Genomic DNA, 25,053 nt, shown 5'->3' on the forward strand with positions numbered 1-25,053 from the left:
GAGACTTTTTACATTCACTTTTTTTTTTGAAAAAAATCAAATCAATGTTGAAAACATATTCCCCAGCAATGTGCACATGTAGCATTCAGAACCGGTAGTAAAAAAAAAGATCCAGAATGCTTTTGAAACTTTTTTTCTTGCTCGTGTGTGTTCATATTCACTCGGCCAAACGGACAACTGTGCTCTTTTGATTTTGTCTTCCCGTGCAGCCGGGCCGTACTCGGGCCTCGGGGAGATCGTCCACCGAGAGAGCGTCCCCATGCACACCTTCGCCCGCTATCTCTTCACCTCCCTCCTACCTCACGACGCTGAACTGGCGTACAAAATTGCACTGAGAGCCATGCGGTAAGTTCTAATACTTTTCGAGAGGGGTGGGGCCTTAGAACCACTGAGAGGTGGACTTTGGGGACCCTCCCCCCGTTTTTAATGCACACGTTAAGCACTTAATCGGCGCTGAGTCATCAGCAAACAGACGAGGGGCCGCCGAGCGGTGCGGCGGCGCGACGCTCTCCGGTGACTCAGCCGCGTCGTTAGCCACTCGGCTAGCTCGCTGTCGTAAACGTCATCATCAACTCATTTTTAAAGTCAAAGATCAGCATATTTTGTCAAAAGATAAAGTAATACATTGCAGTAATAACGTTAAATTGATGATTGCAATTGACAATAACATTTTAAAGAGGACATATGAATATATATGGGCAATTATTATACCTGATGTTTATTTCACACAATTCCAGATTCACCCCTGGTATGAAGTGACACACCTGCACATTTTGATTATTATTATTATTTTTTTTGTAGAGAAATGTATAGAATATAATGCACTGTCATCAGAAGAAACTCTTCCATCCATCCATTTTCTGAGCTGCTTATCCTCACAAGGGTCACGGGGAGTGCTGGGGCCAAACTGCATCAGCTGATAAAGCATTGGCCTCACAGTCCTGAGGACCCGGGTTCAATCCCGGCCCCGCCTCTGTGGAGTTTGCATGTTCTCCTCGTGCCTGCGTGGCTTTTCTCCGGGCACTCCGGTTTCCTCCCACTTCCCGAAAACATGCAACATCAATTGGACACTAAATTGCCCCTTGGTGTGATTATGAGTGCGGCTGTTTGTCTCAATGTGCCCTGCGATTAGCCTGGAACCAGTTCAGGGTGGACCCCGTGTCCTCCCTGTTGACAGCTGCGATAGGCTCCAGCACTCCCCGTGACTCTTGTGAGGATAAACACAAAAGAAAATGGATGGGTGGGTGGATGGATGGATGGATGGATGGATGGATGGATGGATGGATGGATGGATGGATGGCAATTTTACAGCTTGACGCAAGCACCTTTTGTAAGTCACTATCAGCTGCTTGTCGTGAAGTTTTTTGTCACAACAACGCATTTGAGATGGTAAAATGTGGGTTTATGACTGAGGTCGATGCAATTCGGTATTGGGCCAAATGAGGATTTTTGAGAGGCCGTGACAGAGGTCAATAATCTTATCAAATCAATAAGTCTGTGATTGTGAATGCGTCTGTTTGTCTCCATGTGCCCTGCGATATGCCGGCAACCAATTCAGGGTGTACCCGGCCTCCTGCCCGTTGACAGCCGGGATAGGCTCCAGCACTCTCCGCGACCCCTCGTGAGGATAAGCAGCAAAGAAAATGGGCGGATGGATGTATTATCTCGGGATTGTGATAGGAGTGCCCTGTTTGACATCTTGTCGCAGTGTGAGTGTGTTTAATGTTTGTGTGTGTCCGTCTGTGTGTGTGTGTGTGTGTGTGATCTCTCTATTTTGGGTCGCGCGTGTGCGTGTGCGTGTGTGTGTGTGTGTGTGTGTGTGTGTGGGCATCCGTGTCGGGACGATGTGTATTAATCATACTGCGCTGCTGTGTTTTGATGTTGTGACTCGGGGGAGCCGGATCAGTGAATATTAATCACATTAATGAGAGTGTAATTAGTGTGGCTGTAATGAGGAGTTACCTCCCCATACACACACACGGGAACTGTCGAAATTGTTTCGATACATTGAACGAAGTGGCGGAAGGGTTTTCCCCGGCTTTACCGGGACAGTGAACGCAGCACGCTTGAGTTAACCGAGTGGCACACCGGCGCTTCTCACTTGTTCCAACTTTTCCCCGAGTCAGCCTCCCCTCACTTGTTACTCCTCCGCGCTGCCAAGCGGGCCGATTTAGAATAATACGGGCCACTTACGGATGCTCCCGGGAGCCCGGCGGTGTCTGCTCAGCACATAATGAATGCGTGTAATGTAGCGTAGTGTAACACGAGCGCGTATAGCTCACGGCTCCCGCGGGACGGCGGACAGTTAAATATAGGGGAGGAGGTAAAGGAGCCGGGGCTATTTTAATGGCCCCCATTATAACATTATCATTGATACATGCGCAGAAAGAAGGAGGGAGGAAGAGAGCGAGACCTTTTCACGTCATGTGCTTTTTTTGTATTTGTCTTCATCCGGCTGCTCCACTGCAGCCATTTAATCACTTGTGTAACCAGGCAATTCAGTAGCAATTCATACCAAAAAAAAAAAAAAGTGTGAAATCGGAAGAAAACTGACAGTTGTGACTCGATAAAGCTTTGTTTGAACCCTGTAAATCCGGGAATCTCAATCTGTGGTGCGCAAGATTAAAAAATGTGTAGAGAGAAAGTACTCGTACTAATTGTACAACTGACTAGTGTGACAATTCCTTCCATAAAATGTCATTCATCCATTAAAATGACTAAAAACTGAATTTGATCGTTTTTTGGGGGGGCGGGTGGCGTACAGAATAGAGAGCGGTGCACCGACTTGTTTTATGAACGTTTCTCTTAAGCGGTACCACTGATCTAAAAAAAAAAAAGACTGGATAGCTCATTGGCCACCAAAACTGAAGTCGCCATCCGCCATCTTGATACTCCCAAAACAAACCCGTGCTCTAATTGCCTGTTTCATGGCTGTGAGAAAACATTCCACAGGTAAATTAGAATGATTTACTTTAACACTCTTAAAGTTTGTTTAAGTATTTTCTGATGTGCTTAATTCACTTGAACAAAGTTTTGTTTACGTTTGTTGTTGTTAACTATTCACTCTCTGCTTCACCTTCATAGGCCGACGGTTTTTCATGAAAAAGCGTTGTGAATATTTTCCCAAACTTCATCGGTGGATAAGCAAGAAAACACATTTTCTGTGAAAATTTTGATGAATTTCGTAATACAGATCCCTGCAAATTGAATTTGATTTTAAAATGCGACAGCATTAAAATTAAAATGAGACAGCAAATGAACAATGCGTTGAGCATGTATTTTCCCATTGCGAGTCTTTATTTCCAAAAATATATCTAACTGATTGACTTAAAATCTAATGTTTTTATGACCAAAAAATTCAGAGTTTTTTGCCATGTTATGATGATAGTGCTTCACAGTGTATTTTGGGCAAAGTTAACATGTCATGTAAATCGGGCCCTAGATAATATCCAAGGTTTCTTGGTAGTTACGGTGTTCGATGTCTTTCCTCTGCACTTCCCCTTTTTTGGCTTACCAAGCCGAATTTAAAATCCTTCACGTTACCAGAACTGAAAAAATGTCACACTCACATGACCAGTTTTAATTCTACATGCCAAACTTTGAGGAAAAACGCCGCCATAATCCAACCTGTAAATTATGTCTTCCACATGCTTTGGGAGTACCAAGATGGCAGCCAACTGGCTTCAACCAATCGACATACCGCTCGATGTGTATGCGCTATCCGGTCTTTTTTTTTTTTTCTTTTTAGATCGGTGAGTGGTACCACTTAGTGAAACAAGCTTACGTATGTATAGTCATGTTTTGTTGTGGTTTTTTTTTTGGGATGAAAATGCACAAATGGAAAAAAAAATGAGTACTTCAAAATTTGCATATGTGCTCCTGCAGTAATGTTGCTTTTAAAAGTCATTTTGAAATGCGCCACGCGCTTTCAATTTACGCACGCTACATTTGCTCATAACGTATCCGCACAGCGTGGGCGGACTCAATCGAGGCGGAGCTCACTGATTGGTCTGTCAGTGTCGGCTGAGGTTAAAATCAGAAATTCGGAGGAGGGGGCGACGAAGAAGGAACAGACGCAAAATCTTGTCGCTCTTGCACATTTTCCTTATCTGCGCTCCCTCCAAAGCCGAGACGCCGAATGCGAAGCGGCCGCTATTATCATAAGAGATTTCCATAGGCGATACGAGACTTGCAAATGCTAATGAGGCTCGATCCTCGCTATAATCCACAACCTTTGATCCGCTGCATAATCTTTGCCGACGCGGCACTGTTTATGCTATCTTTGCGACAATGTGAACGCAATGACATGACAATGACAATTTTTTTTTTTTTTTTTTTTTTTGGGCCAGACACCTCACACGTGTTACTCTTTTAAAAGTGCAATGTTTAAAACTGCTCGGATGCAGATTGTGCAGGAGGGCCTTATGAAGCGTCTGTTTGAACTCTGGAAGGTTCTGGAAAGCGAAAAGAAGGAACAAGGTTTCGAGAGGGGGTTCGGCATGGATGTGGCTCTTGTCTGCAGATGTGTAGCTTAGCTGAGGGATGAGCGACGAGGAGCGACGAGGGCCGCAGGGTGTTTACAGTCGAGATGACACAGGAGAGGGTTGGTCGTCATGGTGATGTTGACCAGAAACCTCATCTGGTGACTTTGGGATTGGACTAAAACTGGGATGTGCTGCTTGTTTCTATTTTTTTGCTTTTGTAGCCAGACGTAGCTGAAGGTTTTTCTAGCGTTCTCACTTTCCCATTGAGATCAATTATAGTTGCAATACGGTGAACTCCCCTCCCCGCCTAGTGGTCAAATTCATTTACTCGCATTATGTTCTTTGGGTTTATTTTCGTCACCTATTCCACAGCAGGGGGCGGGAACCTTTTCGGCTGAGAGAGCCATAAACGGCAAATATTTGAAAATGTAATCCCAAAAGAGCCATCCAATATTTTCAAAGTGTATTTGTGCTTTTATGTAAGACCAACAATTTAAGAGTACAATAAGTCTATAAATGCATTAAAAAAAACATTTTTAATAATTTGGAAGATATGGAGTATGTAAAAAAAAAAATTATCAGGGGTCCTGGAATATTGGTTGCATTAATTTATCGTTCTCTTTTTTTTAAGCTCTGTAATTCATTTTTTTCAGAAATAATACCTAAAAATAATATCAGCCCTACAATACAATTTTGAAAAATCAACTATTTTACAGGTGGCACGGTGGCTAGCTGGTAAAGCTTTGCCCTCACAGTTCTGAGGTCCCAGGTTCAATCCCTGACCCGCCTGCGTGGGTTTTCTCCGGGCACTCCGGTTTCCTCCCACATCCCAAAAAAGTGCAACATTAATCGGACACCCTGAATTGCCCCCTGGGTGTGATTGTGAGTGCGACTGTTGGTCTCCATGTGCCCTGCGATTGGCTGCCAACCAATTCAGGGTGTCTCCTACCCGGTGACAGCTGGGATAGGCTCCAGCAATCTCCACGACCCTCGTGAGGACAAGCGGCAATTAAAATGGCTGGATGAATGGATGGGTTTGCTAACCAATGATGACAAAAGTACTTCTTACCATTAATGCGACTTCTTTGCTGATGACTGTGGTCCGTTTCCTACATCATTAAATTAAAGTTCATGCAGCCTTTGAGACTTCCATCCGTTATTCATGAATGTAGGTTGGTTTTAATTTTTTTTTTTTTTTTTTTTTAATGTGAAGACTTTTCATATGCACAGGTAGAACTAAACATTGTCAGTACAGCAATACTCACACGCCGCAGTGTGTGTGATATGTGATGGGAAATGCGTCCCAAGTTTTCACAATCAGCTGGTCTGCCGGTTGAATTTATTTCATTCGTCCCCACTTATTTGCACTCTCCAACAATGCTTGCCGACGGAGTATTTATGGAAAAAAATTTCTGGTGGTGAGCAGCGCATAAGCACTCTGTCATTATTAAAAAAAAAAAAAAAAAAACACACTGATGGGCTGCGAGCCATATGCGACCACCTAAAAGAGCCAGGTGTGGCCCGCGAGCCATAGCTTCCCAACCCCTGCTATAACACTTTGGTGGTGCCAAAGCCCTGGCAAATAGGGAAGTAGTAATCGGTATCAAGGAAGTACCCCTGCGTACTTGTGGTTCGGCACCCTTGGTGTCGCCTATTTGCAGCTTTTTTTTTGTTGTTGTTTTTATTGATTTATTTTTTTAATTTTTTTCAAATGGCGGCCAATTGGTTAACACACGTGTATACTTGTGGTTTAAATTGTAAGTATAGGCAATTATTATTTTATTCATTTTAGTGGTGTGTCAATTACAATTAGGGGTTTCCTATAATTGCTTCCAGAGTCAGGCAGCAGAAATACTTAGTAGTTAGCACATCTGTCTCGCAGTTTTGAGGTTCAGGGGTTCACATCGTGAGTTTTTTTTTTTTCTTCCATGTTTACTACTCGTCTGTACTCCGCCTTCTTGCCGCATTGCAAAAGTGTGCATGTCAGCGTCATTGAAGGCCTTAAACTGGTCATGGGTGTGAGTTGCAGTGGTTTGGTTTGTCTGTACTGTATGCGCCCTGTAATTGGCTGGTGCACAGTCCAGGACGTTCAGTGAAGAAAATAAGTATTTGAACTCCCTGCTATATTGCAAGTTCTCCCACCATTTTCATTGTAGGTCCATGTCCTCTGTGGGAGAAAGTGTTGTGGTCAGATGAGACCAAAATGGAACTTTTTGCTCATAATTCCACTAACCGTGTTTGGAGGAAGACGAATGATGAGTTCCATCCCAAGAACACCGTCCCTACTGTGAAGCATGGTGGTGGTAGCGTCACGCTTTGGGGGTGTTTTTTCTGCACATGGGACAGGACGACGGCACCGTATGAAGGAGAGGATGACCGCGGCCATGTTTTGTGAGATCTTGGGGAACGACCTCGTTCCCTCAGTCAGCGCATTGAAGATGGGTCGTGGCTGAGTCTTGCAACATGACAACGACCCGAAGCACACAGCCAGGAAACCCAAGGAGTGGCTCCGTAAGAAGCATATTGAGGTTCTGGCGTGGCCTGGCCAGTCTCCAGACCTAAACCCAAAAGAAAATCTTTGGAGGGAGACGAAAGTCCGTGTTTCTCAGAGACAGCCTAGAGAAGATCTGTGTGGAGGAGTGGGCCAAAATCTCTCCTGCAGTGTGTGCAAACCTGGTGAACAACTACAGGAAACATTTGACCCCTTTAATTGCAAACAAAGGCCACTGTACCAAATGGTGTTCAAATACTAATTTGCAGCTGTGTCACACAAATAAATCCTTGAAAAAAATCATACATTGTGATTTCTGGATTTTTCTTTTTATACGATCTCTCGCAGTGAAAATTTCAGACCCCTCCGTGATTTCTAAGTGGGAGAACTTGCAAAATAGCAGGGTGTTCAAATACTTCTTTTCTTCCCTGTAAGGCGTCGGGCTCCGGCATAATGAAGACAAGTGCTCTCGGAAGTGGGACGCGTCTGTGGGCTTTGCACAGAGATGTTTTGTACGTTTCCTTTCCTGCACGCACCATTTTGCATCCGGCAGCTGGGGTCCGTCTGTAGCTGTGCTTGAGCGAACGCTTGCGCAACAGTCCGTGGATAGGCAAAGGGAACAAAAGCGGCCCAGTATGGATTTCCACTCCCAACACGTCGAGGAGGTTATTTTTCAGCGGTCCCGACCGGCCTCTTGAGCTCCCGTCCAATGGAGGCCCTCTGGCTCGCTCTCTCTCTCTGGTGCAGCCCATACAAAGCCTGGAATGTTGATGAGGCCTTCATCTTTTTTTCTTTATTTTTTAAACCCAGGGCCATTTTTTCTCTGCTTTGCCGCACCCCAGGAATCTTTCAGAAGGGCCCCCGGTGTGGTCTTGCTTGACCGTCGAAAAGAAAAAAAAAAAAAAAAAGCATAAAAGCAATTGCAACGTCTTCACCTCCCTGGCTGGAGTTGTGGACCTGTTGTGGTCATGTGAAAAAGCGCCGGCAGCTTTTATTTTTGTCTCCTTGCTTATGAAATGCTTTTGATCGTGAAAAGCACTTTGCGTTACCTTGTGTGTGGCGCGTGCTGTATAAATCAATTAGCCGTGGCTGCTACACAAATAATTGGGTCTCCCGAGTGCCACCTGGCCACCCGTCAGATTCGACATTAAAAAACAAAATCGTGTCTGGAGGAAAGTTCGTCTGAGCGTCCGCGTAACAACCGACGCCACATTTACTTTCTCAACACATCACAGCTCGGCTGGGTGAATAGCCGGAGTCACTTTCAGGCTACGAGTCGCAACGCCACGGTCAAAATGTGGTCGTGGTACTCGGACTCCCTCTAGTGGAACATGAAATGCATCACTGACAACGTGCAGTTCTCTTGTGTTTAACTTTTACGTTTCATACATTTGTGTGCTGTTCATTTTTAACGTTTACTTCTGCACCTTTTTCCTTGAACTTTTATGTGCATTGCATTTGAATTCACGTTATGATGGCTTTTCCCCGACAAATCTCTACACCACTGATCATCTTTTGGTTTGCCGGTGATATCGAGCCCATTTCAGGTGGCTGTTGACGGGATCGGTGTAAATCCTGGACTTGCTGTCAATCAAAGGACAGTCTTACATTAACTCCGGAGGACAATTGAGAGTCTTCAGTTGACCTCGAAAGTTTCTGGAATGTGGAAGGAAACCGCGTTACCCAGGAAACACGCAAGAATGGGAACAACATAATTCACAAAGAAAGCTGCGAGCGCACAAATGCCACAACTTCAAAACTGTGGCGACAGATGTGCAAACACTCTTCCACCTCTGTTACGAATCGTCAAAATCCGACGATATTTATCTCCTGAATGCCACAAAATGCGGCTAAAGCCGTTAAAATGCCATGAAATTGAGCTAAAACATTGCAAGCCAAGTGGATCATAAAGCATCAGCACCATGCATCTAGCATGTACACGATCGTCAACCCATAGTACATAAACATTAACATATTTAGTAGTTGAAATTTTCATCACAAGCAAACACGAGGCATATCAGCTGTGTTAGCATACTAGCTTGATGCGACATAACACACGGGCAAGCAAATATGGCATTCGTTAAGTCATTAATTTCTCCTTTTGCCATTCACGCACAGAAGTTAACGTAGGCTTCATTGACTACTGGGAGTCCTGGGTCTACGACTGAGATCCGTTCCCAGAGTAGCGACTTAACTCGAATTTCGTCTTACATCAGATTCCACGATTAAAGTCAGAATTTACATTAAAAAAAAAAAAAACAAATCCATTGAAATAAACAAGATGACAACTTAGTATTACTGCTGAGAGGCGGATGGAGAAGAAGAAAGGGAGGCTGTGCTTAGCTATTGCCAAGGAACCCGGTCCTCAGTCCTCTCCATCTCCACAAGTCTCAAAGAACCTTGTTTTGTCATCATTGTAGGAACGGAACCCTTCACATGCGCTAAAATATGGGCTAATTGTCACCATGGTTGACCGACGGAAGTCATGGTGGTGTTGGCGTCTCTCCTTTCTCCAACCTTTTTATGATCTTGAGCTTGATTTTCATCGTAATGGACTTTCTTTCGGCTGCAGAAACATTGCTAAAAAGTCCGACTCCTTTCAAGGTCAAGTGTCATGCCTATAAACATTCTAAAATAGATATTGTAATGAAAAAAAAACTTCAATGTCCTTACGAAAAAAATAAATATAAGCAGAGATCGCGTCATCCATGCGCAAAGTTGCGGAAGTCTCATTCGACATCCAAGCGGTCGCCATATTGCCTGCATCGTCTGTCCGTGACGTCACACCACCACATTCGCCATTGAAAACACGCTGTGCCACACGGAAGCTCTTTTCGAAGAAGAGAACATCTCACAATCAAGTGAAGTGACCGGGGAAATATTACCCTATCATTTCCAGCCATATTTAGACGATATGCGGAGCACTTCTAACTACCAACAGACTCCTAGACAGTATGTACGAGGCAGCCCAGACGAAGCCGCGCTCGGCGCTGACGGCTACATCGACACATTTAGCACCCCTGACTGACTTACGTGGATCTTTTTTGTTACATTCTGAGAGGATTACCCCCCCCCAACATTTTTTTTTTTTTTAGTAGCTGTCTACACACCTACCTGTCATTTGTAACCCACGAAGCTCTCGTCCTTTTCACCCGTGCAATCCGTTTTTCACGACAAACTGGGTCTTTTGGAAAAGTATGAAGAGTGAATCCATCCTCCCGAGTGTTCGAGCAATATCCAGCAATACAACAAGCCGGCATTTTGGCTAACAGAAAGGAACGACAAGCTAGCTTCCTGCATGTAAAACTAACTAACTAACTGCGATGAACCGCGAGTAAATCCATCCTCTCGAGTGTTTGAACAATATCCAGCAATACAACGAGCCGGCATTTTGGCTAACGCGAAGGAACAAAGAGCTAGCTAGCTTCCCGCAGGTAAAACAAGTAGAAATATACGAGATCGCTTGAGTGCGCTACTGCCCCACACATCACTTCCTGCTTCTTCTAGAAAACAAATCCCTTGATTGAATATTCATGGTGGGAGTGACAAAAAAGCCATATTTTGTGGTGAAAAAATGGCTGGGTCTATACCGGCTGCCATTTTTTCATTAATAGGATACTAAAAATCGTGCATTTCAGGAGAGTGGACCTTTAAGAGACGCATTGCAACTGTTCTGTGGACTTCTTTTTCCAGCAGCATGTACCACCTTCTCACTTGAAAGTTGGCATTTAGCATGGCGTCGCTTTCTGCCAACCTGCTTTGATGTGTTCCTAAAGGGCAGGTGTGTGCGCGCGCCGGTATTTGTTTGATGTGTGTCCAGGCCCCGTGCGGCTGGAAGGTGAATCCCTTCCTTAATTTCCCCGCGGACTCAATTAGCTCTGCGATTGGCGGAGAGGAGGCCGCGTTGCCGCCGCGCCGAAGCGGAGGAGACCTTTGGAAAAAGCGAGCCGTGAAGCGGAACGGGAGATGAAGCGGACGCGGGTGAGAGGGTGAGAGGGTGAGAGGGTGAGGCTCCCCTCGGTCCGCAGCGGGTGTCGCGTAGCTCTGTGTTGATTAGGAGCAGTTTGAGTGGAGAAAATAGACGTCCACGCTCGCGTCCTCGCTGATTGAATCCAAAGTTGAGGGTAAATTGGCTAATTCTCAGACGCCCCCCCACCACCACCACCACCACCTTGTGAAGAGGTTTTCATTTCAGTCTCCTTTCAGACGCTTCACATTTTTCTTCTTCTGATTCATGCACTGGCCACTCTGCATCCAGCAGATATCTTTTGTATTTAATACAGAGTAGCCATTCGACTTCTATTTGGAACTTCTCTCGCTCAAAGTATTGCTTTGCTCGTGATCTTAAGATCTGATTCCGTTCCTCCTGGCTTTCCTGGATCCATCTGAATCGTTATTCCTGTTCCTGCCGGCTCTCTGCACTCTTGTCAATTTGTTCCTGTTCTCGCTGTCGAAATTTCTGTTCTTGTTGCCGCTGTTTTTCTTTGCGTCCTTCTGAAATTGTTCCTGTTCCCGCTGATTTTCTGTGTGTCATGCCTAGCAACATGTGGTTGCGCATGGCCAGGAACCGGTGTGACGGTCTGAGCGCATCCGGTGCTGAAAAGTCTCCTCGTGATTAATGCGCACGCGAGTATATTTTGTAAACTTTCGTCCGGTCTGAAACATCCCCATCCACGCTTGAACATGTCCCATTCGAGAACTCGTCACCGACCGTTCATGTTCGGGTGGACGTCTCAGAAAGATAAACACAGAGAACGTACATATATGTGTATGTCTTTTCGTTTAAAGTTAGGTTAGGGTTAGGTTATAACGTATGTAGAAGAAGGAACTATGAGACCGGCAGATTTCCCAGTAAGCGTTTGCCATGTACCCACAGTTCACCTGCTAGTAGTAACGCACGCGCATTAATCACAAGGAGACTTTTCAGCACGGGGGACCGCTCAGACCGTCACACCGGAATACGGAATCAGCCCACTTTAGTTTTTTTCTCTCTGCGGCATGAAATACAATTCAGTCCAAGGACGCTCTGCATGAGGAATAGTTTTTATTCTTGCAATGCATTTTATATTTAACACAGAGGAAAGTCATTTCATTGTCAGATTAATTTTGGAAGTCATTTATTTACAGGGTCAGCTGGTAAAGCGTTGGCCTCACAGTTCTGAGGTTCAATCCCGGACCCGCCTGTGTGGAGTTTGCATGTTCTCCCTGTGCCTGCGTGGCTTTTCTCCGGGTACTTCGGTTTCCTCCCACATCCCAAAGACATTCTACACTCTAAATTGCCCGTAGGTGTGATTGTGAGTGCGGCTGTTTGTCTCGATGTGCCCTGCGATTGGCTGGCAACCGGTTCAGGGTGTGCCCCGCCTCCTGCCCGTTGACAGCTGAGATAGGCCCCAGCATTCTCCGCGACCCTTGTGAGGATAAGTGGCTAAGAAAATGGCTTTGACTTCTTATTCTTGTTTCTGTCCATAGGCAGAACATTTCATTCTATTTGATGTTAAAAAAGTAGTCACTGTGCATGCAGTCCTTTTCAGAACCAATTATTGGTGTTGATATGCAGTAATTCATAGAAATGGAATCCTTTCTTCCATTTTTTTTTTCTGTTTTCATGGGATAGCTGAAGAAATGACAATTGGCTACTCTATAAAAGTAGTCCGTGTACAACTTGTACAATAGCGTCAACGTTCCCCTCCACATGACTCATTTCACTGCAGCGTTTCGCGTCAAGGCAGCCGCAACAAAAGTGAATCCACCTCTATTGTGAAAATGTCGCTATTTTGGGATCTCACGCTGCGCTTCATTCCCACCCACCCCCCGTTCAGGTTGCCCGTGTTGGAGTCGACGGCGTCATCCGGCGACCTGTCCCGGCCGCACCACATCGTGTCGGTGGTGCCCAACCGCTACCCGCGCTGGTTCACCCTCAGCCACATCGAGTCTCAGCAGTGTGAGCTGGCCTCCACCATGCTCACCGCCGCCAAAGGTGCGCCGCGCTCCAGCACGGGACAAAATACATGCAGAACTAGCTGGGGGGGAAGGGGGCAAATTTAGTATAGTGATGCCGACCACAATCGGTTCCAGAAAACGCTTTGAGAAGTGATTTGTTCGAAAACTGAATCGATGTTTCCCATTACAATGAATGGAAAAAGAAATAATGTGTTCCAAGCCTAAAAAAAATGGTCCTTTTAAAACATTTTTTGAGCTTTTCCTGGTCATAAACTGCATAGTAAAATACAAATATAGTTAGTTAGGGGGGCGTTCAAATAGACAATAACAAAACGCATCGTGGGTGGGTCAATTGCTTGCGCCGCGTGCATGATGTTATTTCCGGGTTGGGAATTCACAACAAAGCGAGTCGTGGGTCAGCTGGTCTGGCCGGGCGCAATATGTTATTTCCACGTTTTGTCGGGAGCGTTCGAGTACCGATTTTCATTTGAAAACAGAAGCAAAACAATTTCGAAATTTTCGTTCGAGAACCGAGGCTTTAATTCAAAATTGGATTATTCATGTAAAAAGTTGTCAGTTCAATAAGAGTAACGATTCATTGGAGAAAAATTCTCAAGTCCACGGTAACTGGTGAATACGGACGGATGATTGATTGTACAATCCTGTAGAAAGTAATTTGATTATTTTTTAACTTCAACAGGCGAATTCAGTCGCATTTCTTGCAGAGGCACACCGGGACAGCCCATTTTATGTTTCTCCAGTTCCAAGCGGAGTTCTGTTCTTTTTCTTCGTTGCATCCCTGCCGCCGGCCCACCTCAGCCGTCGCTCGTCCTAACAAAGCGCGTCCCGTGCGGTTCTTTTGGCTGCGCAGGTGACAGTCGCCGGCTGGAGACGGTCCTGGAGTCCATCCAGAAAAATATCCACTCGTCGTCTCACATCTTCAAACTGGCGCAGGACGCGTTCAAGATCGCCACTCTGATGGACAGCTTGCCCGACATCACGCTGCTCAAAGTTGCTCTGGAGTTGGGACTGCAGGTGACGACGGCGCGGCGCCATCCGGCCCGTCCGAGCGTCGGACAATACGCGCCTTAGCTCGCTCACTGACGTTGTCGTTGTTGTCGTGATCAGGTGATGAGAATAACGTTGTCCACGTTGAACTGGAGGCGGCGGGAAATGGTGCGCTGGTTAGTCACATGTGCCACTGAAGTTGGTAAGTGAACTCGCTTGCATGCACGATTAAGTTGGCATTTTTTTCATTTTTTTACAATTTTTTTTTATTGTATTGTTTTAATTTAAAAAAAAAAAAAGAATCCTGAGCTTTTGTTAATACCTTATTAGCCAATAATTCATTTTTTTAGTATGTGTTTTACTTTTTTATATTAAAAGTGTTTTTGGGTAATATTTTCTTTTAATTCCTCTTTAAATAGCAAACATGAATAATTTACAAATATACACTGAATACAAATGTTGTACCGTAATTTCCGGCCTATAAGCCACGACTTTTGGTGATGCGGCTAATTTGTGCATTTTTTCTAACGGCCGCAAGGGGGCGCTCGAGCACAAAAGGTAAGAGTGAGACCGGTGGAATATATGTGCCGAGGAAGTGACTTTTACCGGTCCGGCCCTGTTAGCACTGCGCTAGCGTGTCTGCTGTGCCGTGATTTTTACCAGTATGTTTTTTTTTTTTTTTTTTTAAACAGCCCCTGTTAGCGTGTTGCTGGCGTTAGCGCATTGGTGCTAGCGCTGTGGCACTAGCATTAAACTCTTTGTGTACCGTCTTTCTTTGTAAATATCTCGTGTTTCCATGTGGCCACTTGCGGCTTTTACGCGGCTGCGGCGTATCTATGTACCAATTGGTATTTCCTTTACAAATGTACTGGGTTTGGCTTATAACCAAGGGCGCTCTGTAGGCCGGGAATTACGGTAAATTGATTTATTTTGAATTTTCATTTCCATTTTTATCAATTTGCAATTTTTTTCCTTTTTATATGAGTTAACAATGGGGTGAAAGACTATTCACTTATTTGAATTTCTAATTTATATACATTTAATAATTAACTTTTAAGTTCGTTATAATATTAATCCTAAAACGTTTAGAACAGGGTTGTCAAACCCATTTTTCTCGCAGGCCATATTGCTGTTCCATTTTCCCTCAGAGGGTCATTATGACTGAAACAAAAATATTTTTCTCATCATATTTACATCATCAATTTATGAACTAATTTTGGAATCAGAAATCAAGGGTAATGTGTTTTTCAACTATTCACGTTTGGTAACACAAAAATGCTTGTAATATCTCACCTTTATCATTTACGATAAATGATGATTTGAAGAAAAAAAAAAAAAGAATCATGGAAATTGACACTCGAGGTTTGGCTTCGCGGGGCGCATAAAACCACGTGGTGTGCTGGATCTGGTCCCCGGGCCTCGAGTTCGACACCCGTGGTTTACAATCTTATTCCGCTGCGTGTATGAAATATTGTTTGTTTTAATGGTCAAACTCCTTTTGTATTTGTAATATCAGTTGGTTTAATTTGGTCCTTTTTTTTGGCTTTGATTGAAATTCCGTTGATACTTTTTACGTTGGACATACATGAATCCATAATTCCACAGAATGAAAGCGCCCTCGTGACGGGGGTCTGTTTTTTTTTTGTTTTGTTTTGTTTTCCTCCCCCCCTCCTCACACGGGTGTACGTGTGTTGTTTGCGGCAGGCGTGTACGCGCTGGACAGCATCATGCAGAGCTGGTTCACCCTGTTCACGCCCACCGAGGCCACCAGCATCGTGGCCACCACGGTCATGTCCAACAGCACCATCGTGCGCCTGCACCTGGACTGCCACCAGCAGGAGAACCTGGCGTCGTCGGCGCGCACGCTGGCCCTGCAGTGCGCCATGAAGGACCCCCAGAACTGCGCCCTGTCGGCGCTGACGCTCTGCGAAAAGGACCACATTGCCTTCGAGACAGCCTACCAGATTGTACTGGACGCCGCCGCCACGGGGATGAGCTACACGCAGCTGTTCACCATCGCGCGCTACATGGAGCACCGCGGCTACCCCATGCGGGCGTACAAGCTGGCCACGCTGGCCATGGCGCACCTGAACCTCAGCTACAACCAGGACACGCACCCGGCCATCAACGACGTGCTGTGGGCCTGCGCGCTCAGCCACTCGCTGGGCAAGAACGAGCTGGCCGCCGTCATCCCGCTGGTGGTGAAGAGCGTCAAGTGCGCCACGGTGCTCTCGGACATTTTGCGCCGGTGCACGCTGACCACGCCGGGCATGGTGTCGGCGCTGCACAGCCGGCGGAACTCGGGCAAGCTCATGTCGCTGGACAAGGCGCCGCTCAGGCAGCTGCTGGACGCCACCATCGGGGCCTACATCAACACCACGCACTCGCGCCTCACGCACATCAGCCCGCGCCACTACAGCGAGTTCATCGAGTTCCTGGGCAAAGCGCGCGAGACCTTCATGATGGCGCACGACGGACACATCCAGTTCACGCAGTTCATAGACAACCTGAAACAGATCTACAAGGGCAAAAAGAAACTCATGATGCTGGTGAGGGAGCGCTTCGGCTGACCCCCCCCCCCCCCCCCCCGGACTTTTTGTACCCACTCGAGTCTGCCTTTTTCTTTTCTCTCTTTTTTTTTTTGTGAACTTCCGGGAAAGAAAAAGAAAAAAAAGAGGAGGAGGAGAGGACGTCGAAACCAAGCGGAAAAGGAAAAAACAAACTCCACAGAGCCACACGCGGTATTATTGTTCTTGCTGTTGTTCTCGTTACAAACATTATCACTATTATTATTATTATTATTGATAATAACATTATTACTACTACTACGTGTACAGAAGTGTTTTTCTTTTTTTTTTCCCCACGAGAGAGGAAATTTGTCACGTTGTGAATGTCGTGCATCTGCGTGCGTGTGAAAGGAGATTTTGACGTTCATTGCTTTATTTCTTTCCAAACATTTTTTTTTTTCTTCTCCGTTCTCTTTTAAGTTGTACAGCTGCATCTCAAATCCTTTTCAATTTCATTTCATTAGTTCAATTCAAAAATGTTCTCTGATTAGGTACATTTTTAATAATTTGGAAGCTATGGGAGTATCTAAAAAAAAAACTATAACAGGGGTCCGGCAATATTAGTTGCATGAATTTATCATTCTCCTATTTTTTAAAATTTAGCTCTGTAATTGATTTTTTTCATGAATAATACCTAAAAAAAATATCAGCCATATCAACAGTTTTACAATTTTGAAAAATCAACTATTTTACAGGCGGCACAGTGGAGCAGTTGGTAAAGCATTGGCCTTGCAGTTCCAAGGTCCCAAGTTCGATCCCGGCCTCGGCTGTGTGGAGTTTGCATGTTCTTCCCGTGCTTGCGTGGGTTTTCTCCGGGTGGGCAGTCCGGTTTCCTCTCACATCCCCAAAACATACAACATCAATTGGACACTCTAAATTGCCCCTAGGTGAGATTGTGGGTGTGGCTGTTTGTCTCCATGTGCCCTACCTCAAAAATATCAGCCCAACAAAACAATTTGACAATTTTTAACACATTTAGCGTCACCTCATCTACAACTGACGTGGCCCAATCATTTGGAAACATAAATGTTGCCCTTGAGCACAATTGTTCCTATAAAGTTTCACTTTTTGAATTGAACTACTGCAAGTACTTATATTTCAATATTCCAATGTATCCAGATGCACCTGAATGTGGCACAGTAGCGCTCGTGTTATGAAAAAAAAAAAGGTATTTTTAAAAATCCTCAGAAGAGAAACTAAGGCTTTAAAACACACACACACACACACACAGGAAGCACCTCCCCTTTTGGCCCCCGGCCCCCCAACGGGGGCGCCAGGCAGCACTGCACAGCTTGGGGAGAAAAAAGAAAAAAGCTGCCATCAGCATTTTTGGAGCACTTGAGCAAGCCGTTAGTTTTCTCTTTGCGCCGATATGCACGAGCACGCTCTGAGAGCCCCCACCTGCGTAATGTGAGGCGAGCGGCACGGTAGACGCAATCGAACCCGGATCGTACATTGCAGCCGACGTACGGCAGTAACGTACGTCGGCGTCATCGAAGTCCGTTACAATGGACACTGTCAGAGAGGTTTTTGTGTTGCTTAAGGTTTCATATCGTGACTTGCATTAATTGAGCTGATTCCAATATTTTTGGTCCATTACGGCGGTTTTTTGTTCAGGTACACATGAAAAATTATTGGAGATGATACGCTACTAGTGCACAGATATGATGAGAATAATTGATGATAGCGTGAAAGAAATTTGTCATCATTTTTTTGTCGCTTGATTTTGATGATCTCGTCTGCTGATCCAGTTTGGGTTGGATTGGACGGAGATGCGCTCATTCTGCCTTTCAAAGCAATTTGTGCATCGCATCGCTGTCCGATATGAAAAGCAGCTGGAGTGGACCCCATCATGCTCGCGGTTCAACACCCACAAATTATTTTTGTCAATTTTTTTTTAAATGTTCTTTTCAACTTAAGGATTTCATTTTTTTCCTTCCATTTTTTTGCGTTATTTTTCTTTTAACTTTGGGACAGCTCCAAAAACACTTTTTACTGCTTTATCCCCACTTATAAATATTTTTTTGTGGGGTGGATTGAAAATAATTGCACGTTTTTTTTTTTTTTAATGAAAGAATAAATTGTGCCATTGGCTGGCAACTACTTCAGGGTGTGCCCCCACCCCACCACCCCCTGCCCGAAAATCACTGGGATAGGCTCCAGGATATGTGGCTAATATGAAAAAAAAAAAAAAAAAGTTGCCTTTTGGTTAAAAATAACTGAAATCCATGATGCCCTCTAGTGGATGTGGGCAGCAAGTGCTCACAAGTGTTTTGAGGTCATGCCAGGGCAGCCAGGGCATTGCCCCCTGGCGCAAGGAAGCTTAACTTCTATTCTCTTGGTTAAAAAAATAGCAGATGTGTTCCAAAAAAATATACATATATTTTTTGTTTTGGAGCCCCTAAAGGGTCATTGGAAAAAAGAAAAAAAAAAAAGGTTTCTCATTTTAATGAGTAATTTTCTCATTGTAATGAGTAACTGACTCATGTGTCAGTTACTCATTGTAACTCATGAGTAAGTTACTCATTACAATGGGAGTGTCAAAAAACGGCTACCTATGGGTCGTAGCTTATTTACCTGCTAGCGGTAGCTTCCTGAATAAGGAATAAGGGTCTTTTGTACATGCACACATGCAATGGACTAGTTTCTCATTACAATGAAAAAGCTTTTTTTTTTTTAAATTGTCCCTTTAGGGGCTCCGTAAAACAATTTACAAATCTGGGGTTATATTTTGTTGTTTTTGTAGAATTACTATGTGTTTTTAATCCAAAAAACAAATTTGACAAACAAAAACTATCTCATGTTCTTTTCTGAATCTTTCTTGTTTTTTTTTTTCATTCGTTCGTTGATTATTATATGACGATATTACACGTGATCACATCTTGCATTCAAAACAGTTACAATCTACATATTGTAGCAAACGAAAAAAAAGTACAGCCAGTGGAACGTGGGGAAAATATTGCCATCAATTTCTGCGCGTTGCACAAAATGCAATCAGCTTGTCAAGGGACTGAAGCCTGAAAACCAAACCGACTTTGAAATGTGTTGAAGATGCAAAAAAAAAAAAAAAAAAAAATCTCTCTGACAGTGTTGCGACGTTGTTACGTCCGCCGTGCTGATGGGGGGGGCGACTACCTCATCCATGCGGCGTGGAAACGTGCCGTCACCCACCACATTCAATCGCTCTCGTCCCTGCCCTCTGATTGGCTACGAGCAGACGCGTCACTCCCCCCCATCTCATTTACGCCATTTCCTCAATTTCATTTTTGTTGTTGTTTGTTTTTGCTCACCCCCGCCCATCCTTTCTTTAAATGGCCAGTGTCATTTGTCCCCACCCCCTCTGCGTGTGTCATAGAAATGAGACTTTCTACTGTTTAAAAAAAAAAAAAAAAAAAAAATGTGTGCAAGCTCCATTAATTGTCCACCGGAACGTTCTCAGGGATTTCTTCTTTTCCTCCACAAGAAAAAAGAAAAAAGGCGGAACAAAACCAACGACTGACTGCAGGAAAATGGAAAAACAAACAACAACAACAAAAAACATGAGCGAGCATTTATTGTACTCTGTATATATGCCATAGTATATGTCTGAATATGGAGGATCTGAAAGTATATGTTAACTAATTTATACAGAGTATTCTATGTAATGTGAAATACTTGAAGCCGCTGTAGTTTGTTCTCTCTTCTGTCTCCTTTTTCATTTTCATTTTTCTTTTCTTTTGGTCATGTGATGGAAACATATCAGGAGGACAAGACTTCATTCCTGCTGACTAAAGCGTAAAGACCAGCAATGGAGGTCAAAAGTACTCACTGGGGGCCAGTAATTATTTTTTTTTATTTTTATTTTTGTCGCTTTAATCCAACTTTGAATTCATTTCTCATGCAGTCAAGTCGACAGTCTCATATCGTGCACGCCTGTCAACCGAGGTTTCCGTCTTTTAACCACATTCGTTTGTCTTTTCTTTCAAGTGTGTCTTGACGAAAAAAAAACAGGAAAAAAAAAATACAAACAAAAAAAATAAATAAAAATCAGCCTTTTCTTCTTGCCTTGTCTTAACGCTTTAACGTAACCAAACAGGAGTTCTGTCTAACAACCAAACGCGTTCAAAGGGGTGAGAGGCGAGCCACCTTGGTCCAGCTTTAGTGTCCTTAATTAGTAAAAAAAAAAAAAAAAAATTCCAAAAAAAAAAGGAATGGCGGTGTTATTAACTCTTCTCCGTGCTTTTGACAACAAAGCAGCTCCTCACGTGTGTGTCTGGTGGTTGAGAAAAAAAAAAATTAAAAAAGAGAAAAAAAATGCATACGTTGTTGTCCGGTGTCTCGCAACAATTTCCTCTTGAGTCTTTCTAGCTGTTTTATTTTTCTTTCTTTGTGTAGGAAGCCCCCCCCCCTTTTTTTTTATTTATTACGACGACCCATGTATACATGCTTAAGAAATTCAAATTTGATACGCCGATATCAATTTATTTATGTAACTAAATCACTGTTTTATAATCTTGTCAATGAGTCGATAATTGAGTTTTTTGTTTTCTTTCTTTTTTTTTTGTTGAAATAAAAGTTAATTTTTGAAATGTTCACGTCTTCTGCTGCACTTGGCTGAAGGGGGTCGTGGGTACTCGAGCAAGTCCCAAGTCTGTTTTTCGGTTTTGCTCCAACTGAAAAACTACTGAGCGCCATTCGTAGCGTAAACGGGTCCACGTTAGCCACGTCTGCTACGACGATCGCGTGACTTTTCCTAACAAGAGTGTTACTACAAGACTAAATGTCATATTTTTGGGCATGTACAATCAAACCATGATTTAAAAAAAAAAAAGTGTAATAAATGTTGCCGTCAAGCAGAACTGTTGCTACTGAAAACCATTTCCTAGTCTTGCCCAGATGTTAGCAAAAAAAAAAAAAAACAACAAAAAAAAGGACCATCATTTTGACAAAGCTCCTGAAGCCCAAGCTAATAGGTCAGTGCGAGGCTGCGGGCGTGTGCTAATGAGCGTACTGCAAATGATCGGCACCTCGTCGCTCAGACCTTCTGTTCGAATATTCCAACTCGCCCAATTTTGTCATTTATGATCATAAACGTAAAAATGGCGGCACGGTAGCTCAGCTGGTAAAGCGTTGGCCTCACAGTTCTGAGGTCATGGGTTCGATCCCGGACCAGCCTGCGTGGATTTGCATGATCTCCCTGAACCTGCGTTTGGTTTCCTCCGGGCACTCCCACATCCCCAAAAACATGCAACATTAATTGGACACTCTAAATTGCCCCGAGGTGTGATTGGTTGTTTGTCTCGACGTACCCTGTGATTGGCTGGCGACCGGTACAGGGCGTACCCCGCCTCCTGCCCGTTGACAGCTGGGATAGATTCCGTCACTCCCCGCGACCCTCGTGAGGATAAGTGGTGAAGAAAATGGATGGATACGTAAAAATGATGAATTACGTCATCAGCAAACTGAACTGAGCAAAGCACAACTCGTACTGTAGCCCGGCAAATGTTTTTTTTTTTTTTTTTTTTTTGGGGGGGATGTGTGCAGGCGGACACCCGTCAGCCCCCACCTGCGACATTGCTGTCATGTGGAAATGTTATGCTTCGCTAGTCTGCCCCCCCCCCCCCCCCGCCCCCGCCCTTTTTTGTTTTATCGTGTCAGCCGAGCTGCATGATGGCTACATCGGTGCAGTTTGTCGGGTGTCGGCGCTGCCTGTGGTGTCGGTGGGGTGTCGAGGGAGTGGCTGGGAACAGGTGGTAGCGGCAGACGTAGTCAGCCCAGACTTGCAGACCCCAACCCCCCCCCCCACCCCCATTAAACATTGACACAAAAACACCACAACTGTCCGTGTGCGCGCGCGCAGTCAAGTTGTTCTCCTGGATGTCGAGGAAGTCATCAGTTTAGCAACCAAAACAAACCAATGGTCGGAGGCCTTGCCCAGGTGTCCGATTGTTACGTGACGGAGGCCACATCACAGCCACAAAATAGTCCGACAATCACACCCTCATTGTCGTCCTTCCTGTTCGACGTGCCCCCTTTTACATTTTTGGGAACTCGGAGGCCATAATACACATGAATAATAATATATATTATTAATATGAAAAATATTATCCAAAAAATTGCAATGATGTCGACTATTAATAGTATGAATAGTATTAATATAAACACATAAACATTACATAATAAAAAATAATATGACTGTAATATTATTGTGAAAAATATTTACAGATTTTTGGAGCAAGGATGTAAACTATTAATTCATCCATCCATGGTCTTAGCCGCTTCCTATTAAAAATATGAATAGTATTTTTATGAACACATAAACATGAAATAAAAAATAGGGCATTTTATACATTCCTGTTAATGTAATATTCATATGAAAAAATATCTTAAAAAATAGGAATAATGTAGACTATTAATAATATGAATGGCATTTATATAAACAAATAAAAATGAAATAACAAAAAATAATAAATTGTATATATTGTTATTAATGTGAAAAATATTTACAGATTTTTTGAGCAAGAATGTAGACTGTTAATTAATCCATCAATTTTCTTAGCCACTTCCTATGAAAAATATGAATAGTATTTTTATGAACGCATACACATGGAATAAAAAAATAGGGCATTTTATACATTCTCGTTAATGTAATATTCATATGAAAAAATATTTTAAAAAATAGGAATAATGTCGACTATTAATAATATGAATGGTATTCATATAAACACATAAACATGAAGTAATAACAAGTGTAATGAGAGTTGGCTTTGCTTGGGGGCCTCGTGTGCCGCGGCCCGCCGGGTGGGGGGGGGGGGGGGGCAGGTGTCGGATTGTTACGTGACAGATGCCAACCTGGGACAAAATAGTCGAACAAGTCATCCGCGCGTGTGTCGGCGCTCTAATTCATGTTGTCCGTAAAGGTCTCCACCTGGATATCGAGGATTTCACCAGCTTTAGCAACAAAAGCGACTTCCGCTGTCAAGAGTTGGCACTCAAGTGTCCAATTGTTATGCACGTACGTTTGGGTGACCCGCATTCAGGTCCCGGGCTCACTAGCAGCTGGTAATGACGTCCCGCGGGTGCAAGCGAGCGCACGCAGGCCTGTCTGAGTGCATACTTCTAATGACGTCGTGATCACACGCTTGCCGCCTTTCATGCCCCCAAAAAAAAGAAGAAGAGAAAAAAAAAAAAAAAACCCACGGTCGGCATCCCGACTCCACGCCGTCATCTCCCGCCTTCTCGCCGGATCAAGGCTGACATTTGCTCGCCGGAGCTGTCAATCTGTCTGCCTTTCAACTTTCACCTCTAGCGCAAAGAATATAGTTTGAAGATAGAACAAAAGGCCCCCATTTTTTTTTTTTTTCAGCGCAAAAAGTTGCACCAGTTGATGGAGAGTGTTGAATATGTCACCATCATCATCATCATCATCATCATCATCATCTGACAGCAGCGATGATCACGTCACGATTTCGATTCACGCCGCAGGTGTGGCTTTTCTGTCACGTGTGCTTGGGCAAGAAAGTCGACCAAGCGCACCCAGGTGTTGGTTTTGTTCTCGTAAGGGTGGCCGAACCCCGAGCCCCACAAGTAACGGCAACCCCAACCCGCAGACAACATGCCCGGGCATCAAATGACACGGAACTTGACAATCTATCGAGCTCGCGCACGTGACGTCACCATTTTCACGGCGCCATATTGCCGGTGGACATTGAACCGGAGCAGAATATTCACAACGCCCGAGACTTGTCGTGCTGTTGGTTGTCACAACAGACGAGATATTCAGATATTCAAATTCATCGTTCTATGGAATACCAGCTGAAAAGACCAGAAAAGATCGACGAATTTCGGCAATTAAACGTGATGGATGGTACCCAACTAAAATACACACACGCCTGTGTAGCGATCACTTCACTTCAGGTAGGAATTATTCTTCTCACTCTGAAATTACCAAAAAGTATTTATCATGCCAAGTTGGCTCATTTGAGGACAAACAAAAAAAAAAAAAAGAGACAGGGAGTCGGCTCCCAAGGTACACGGAAGCGTGTTGCGGGCACACGTTAAACTTTTGGTAAACCTCTCCCTGACAGATAATTTTTTTTAATATACATTGTTGTCAAATGAGTTCAATGCACATTCCAAAAAATGAAAATGAACTGTCGGTCACAGTGACGTTTACATAGGTTAACGTGTGGCCGCAACACGCTTCCGTGTAAGGAGGCTTAAGCCTTTCCCAGCGGTTTATTTTCTGTTTTTGAATACACATTGGACTCATTTGAGAACAATGCATATTTAACTGAAGTTTAACATGTGGCCGCAAGACGCTTCGTGTACGGAGGAGCCGACTCGCTGTCTTTTTTTTTTTCCAATCATAGTCAAACCAGGGGTCATTTATTTAAATATTGGTATTCTTATTGAAAAAAATCTGAATGGCTCCATCACTATGTGGGATTTATTCTTGATTGACAACAGATGCAGCAACGAAGTATTTGTATGCATCCAGACTTTTCTACGCTTTCAAACTTTTCCGTGTAAATCTCGACGACTTCCTCACCAGATCCATGCGTGGATCCAGTTGTCCAAGACA

At 44.1% G+C, this 25,053-nt stretch overlaps 1 protein-coding gene across 5 annotated transcripts in view; it reads left to right on the forward strand.

Moving 5' to 3' along the window:
* Positions 1 to 20,516, forward strand: part of LOC133499934 (zinc finger SWIM domain-containing protein 6-like) — a 95,913-nt gene extending 75,397 nt beyond the window's left edge. For all 5 annotated transcript variants that reach the window (XM_061818378.1, XM_061818379.1, XM_061818380.1 and 2 more), the window contains 5 exons: positions 210 to 345; positions 12,795 to 12,952; positions 13,787 to 13,950; positions 14,044 to 14,125; positions 15,628 to 20,516. In XM_061818378.1, coding sequence (XP_061674362.1) covers positions 210 to 345; positions 12,795 to 12,952; positions 13,787 to 13,950; positions 14,044 to 14,125; positions 15,628 to 16,493 — 1,406 coding nt within the window. In that variant the 3' untranslated portion in view covers positions 16,494 to 20,516. The remainder of the gene's footprint in view (positions 1 to 209; positions 346 to 12,794; positions 12,953 to 13,786; positions 13,951 to 14,043; positions 14,126 to 15,627) is intronic.
* The last annotated feature ends 4,537 nt before the right edge of the window (positions 20,517 to 25,053 follow it).

Source organism: Syngnathoides biaculeatus, chromosome 4 (genome assembly GCF_019802595.1).
Source record: "Syngnathoides biaculeatus isolate LvHL_M chromosome 4, ASM1980259v1, whole genome shotgun sequence".
Taxonomy (NCBI): domain Eukaryota; kingdom Metazoa; phylum Chordata; class Actinopteri; order Syngnathiformes; family Syngnathidae; genus Syngnathoides; species Syngnathoides biaculeatus.